Source organism: Geospiza fortis, unplaced genomic scaffold, assembly GCF_000277835.1.
Source record: "Geospiza fortis unplaced genomic scaffold, GeoFor_1.0 scaffold566, whole genome shotgun sequence".
In the NCBI taxonomy this organism is placed as follows: Eukaryota; Metazoa; Chordata; class Aves; order Passeriformes; family Thraupidae; genus Geospiza; species Geospiza fortis.
Genome location: NW_005054833.1, coordinates 55,166 through 56,673, shown reverse-complemented (window position 1 = coordinate 56,673; position 1,508 = coordinate 55,166). Strand labels below are relative to the sequence as shown.

General features: G+C 49.0%; 1 protein-coding gene across 1 annotated transcript in view; it reads right to left on the bottom strand.

Annotated features, from left to right (window-relative positions):
• LOC102044497 (dynamin-2) overlaps window positions 1-1,508 on the bottom strand; it is a gene marked incomplete at its 3' end in the record, with an annotated part of 23,898 nt that overhangs the window by 3,571 nt on the left and 18,819 nt on the right. The window contains exon 16 of the mRNA XM_031065521.1: window positions 1,215-1,328. Within this exon, the coding sequence (XP_030921381.1) occupies window positions 1,215-1,328 (114 nt within the window). The remainder of the gene's footprint in view (window positions 1-1,214; window positions 1,329-1,508) is intronic.

The window sequence follows — 1,508 nt, the reverse complement described above, 5'->3', positions numbered from 1 at the left end:
GGCATAGGGATTTATATTACAATAGACATTTTTGCATAATGCTATGGTGATGCTTCAGCTTTCCCTGACATCCACATCTTTAGAACATCCTGTCAAAGGATTCTGAATAAATACTTCCACTAGAGGAGGATAGCATTGACAAGATGGGAGTAAAAGAGATGCAAAAATAACAAGCCTTTATCTCCTAGGAGCTAAAATAGGTAAAAATATGTGAAAGAAAATTGGGAGAACAATCCTAGTGCCTTTAAATTTTAGAACTTTTGTGTACAAGAGAAAAAAAAAAAAAAGAAAAAGGAGAAACATTAGAAGCCTGAATTTTCAGTGTCTGAGTATTCACAGGCACACCGCCCCTCAGGACAGCATTTCCTTTGCTTGTTACTGTTTGTTTTCAAACCAGCAAAGCACCTGAATACTTAAATTTTGTGAGTTTAAAGACAATCCTTCTCCAAGCTGTTTCCAGTAGAAAATACAGTTTTCTGTTCTCTGGAAGAACTGCCTGACATACGAAAATTTGTAAATATTTATCACACATCCTGAAATATATCTGGAATCCCCAGTATTGAGTAATTAGAGCAATAGTGAACATTGAGATGCAATTAAGAAGACGAGAACTTTGTCATGATAATTAGTCCAGCATTTTGCAATACAGAGGGAAGGGAAGGGAAGGGAAGGGAAGGGAAGGGAAGGGAAGGGAAGGGAAGGGTGGAAAAGCCAAAACCTCCAGGGAGGGGCTGGAGCTGCCCCGGCCCCTCCCGGGGCAAACCCTGGGGAATGAGGCGGGGTCTGCAGCGCCCCTGGAGGATCTCCCAGCTCCAGCCCCCCAAAATCCAGCGAGGGAGGGAATCGGGGTCACCCCGATGGGACCAGGAGCCCATCGCAGCTCCCTCCAGGCAATCCCAGCTGACCCCAAGATAATTAACCCCGCGCGCTAATCACCACCCCCATCCCAAGGATCCTCCTCCCAGGAATCGCAGATTCCCTCCTCACATCCCATTTTTTCCCTTCAGAGCTCCAGGAATTCCAGATTTTCCCTGTTTTTCCCTCCAGAGCCCTGGATTTTCCTCGTTTCTCTCTATGGAACTCCAGATTTTCCCCTTTTTCCCTGCTGGAATCCTGGATTTCCTCCATTTTCTTCCCTCTGGAGCCCCAGGAATTCCTGATTTTCCCCATTTTCCCCCCAAAATCCCAGATTTCCCCCGTTTTCCCGCCCGTACCTCCTCGTCCTTGTACCAGGAGAGCGACTCGGCCGTGAGCACGAACCAGTACTCCTTGGAGCCGCCCTTCATGATGCTGATGTTGTTGATGGTGAGCCAGCCCCGGCGGATCACCTGCGGCACGCGGGGCGGGGAGGGACCGGTCACAGCTGGATCCACAGCTGGATACCACAGCTGGATCCCACAGCCGGATCCCACAGTGATCCCACAGTGATCCCACAGCCGGATCCCACAGTGATCCCACAGCTGGATCTCACAGTGATCCCACAGTGATCCCACAGCTGGATCCCACAG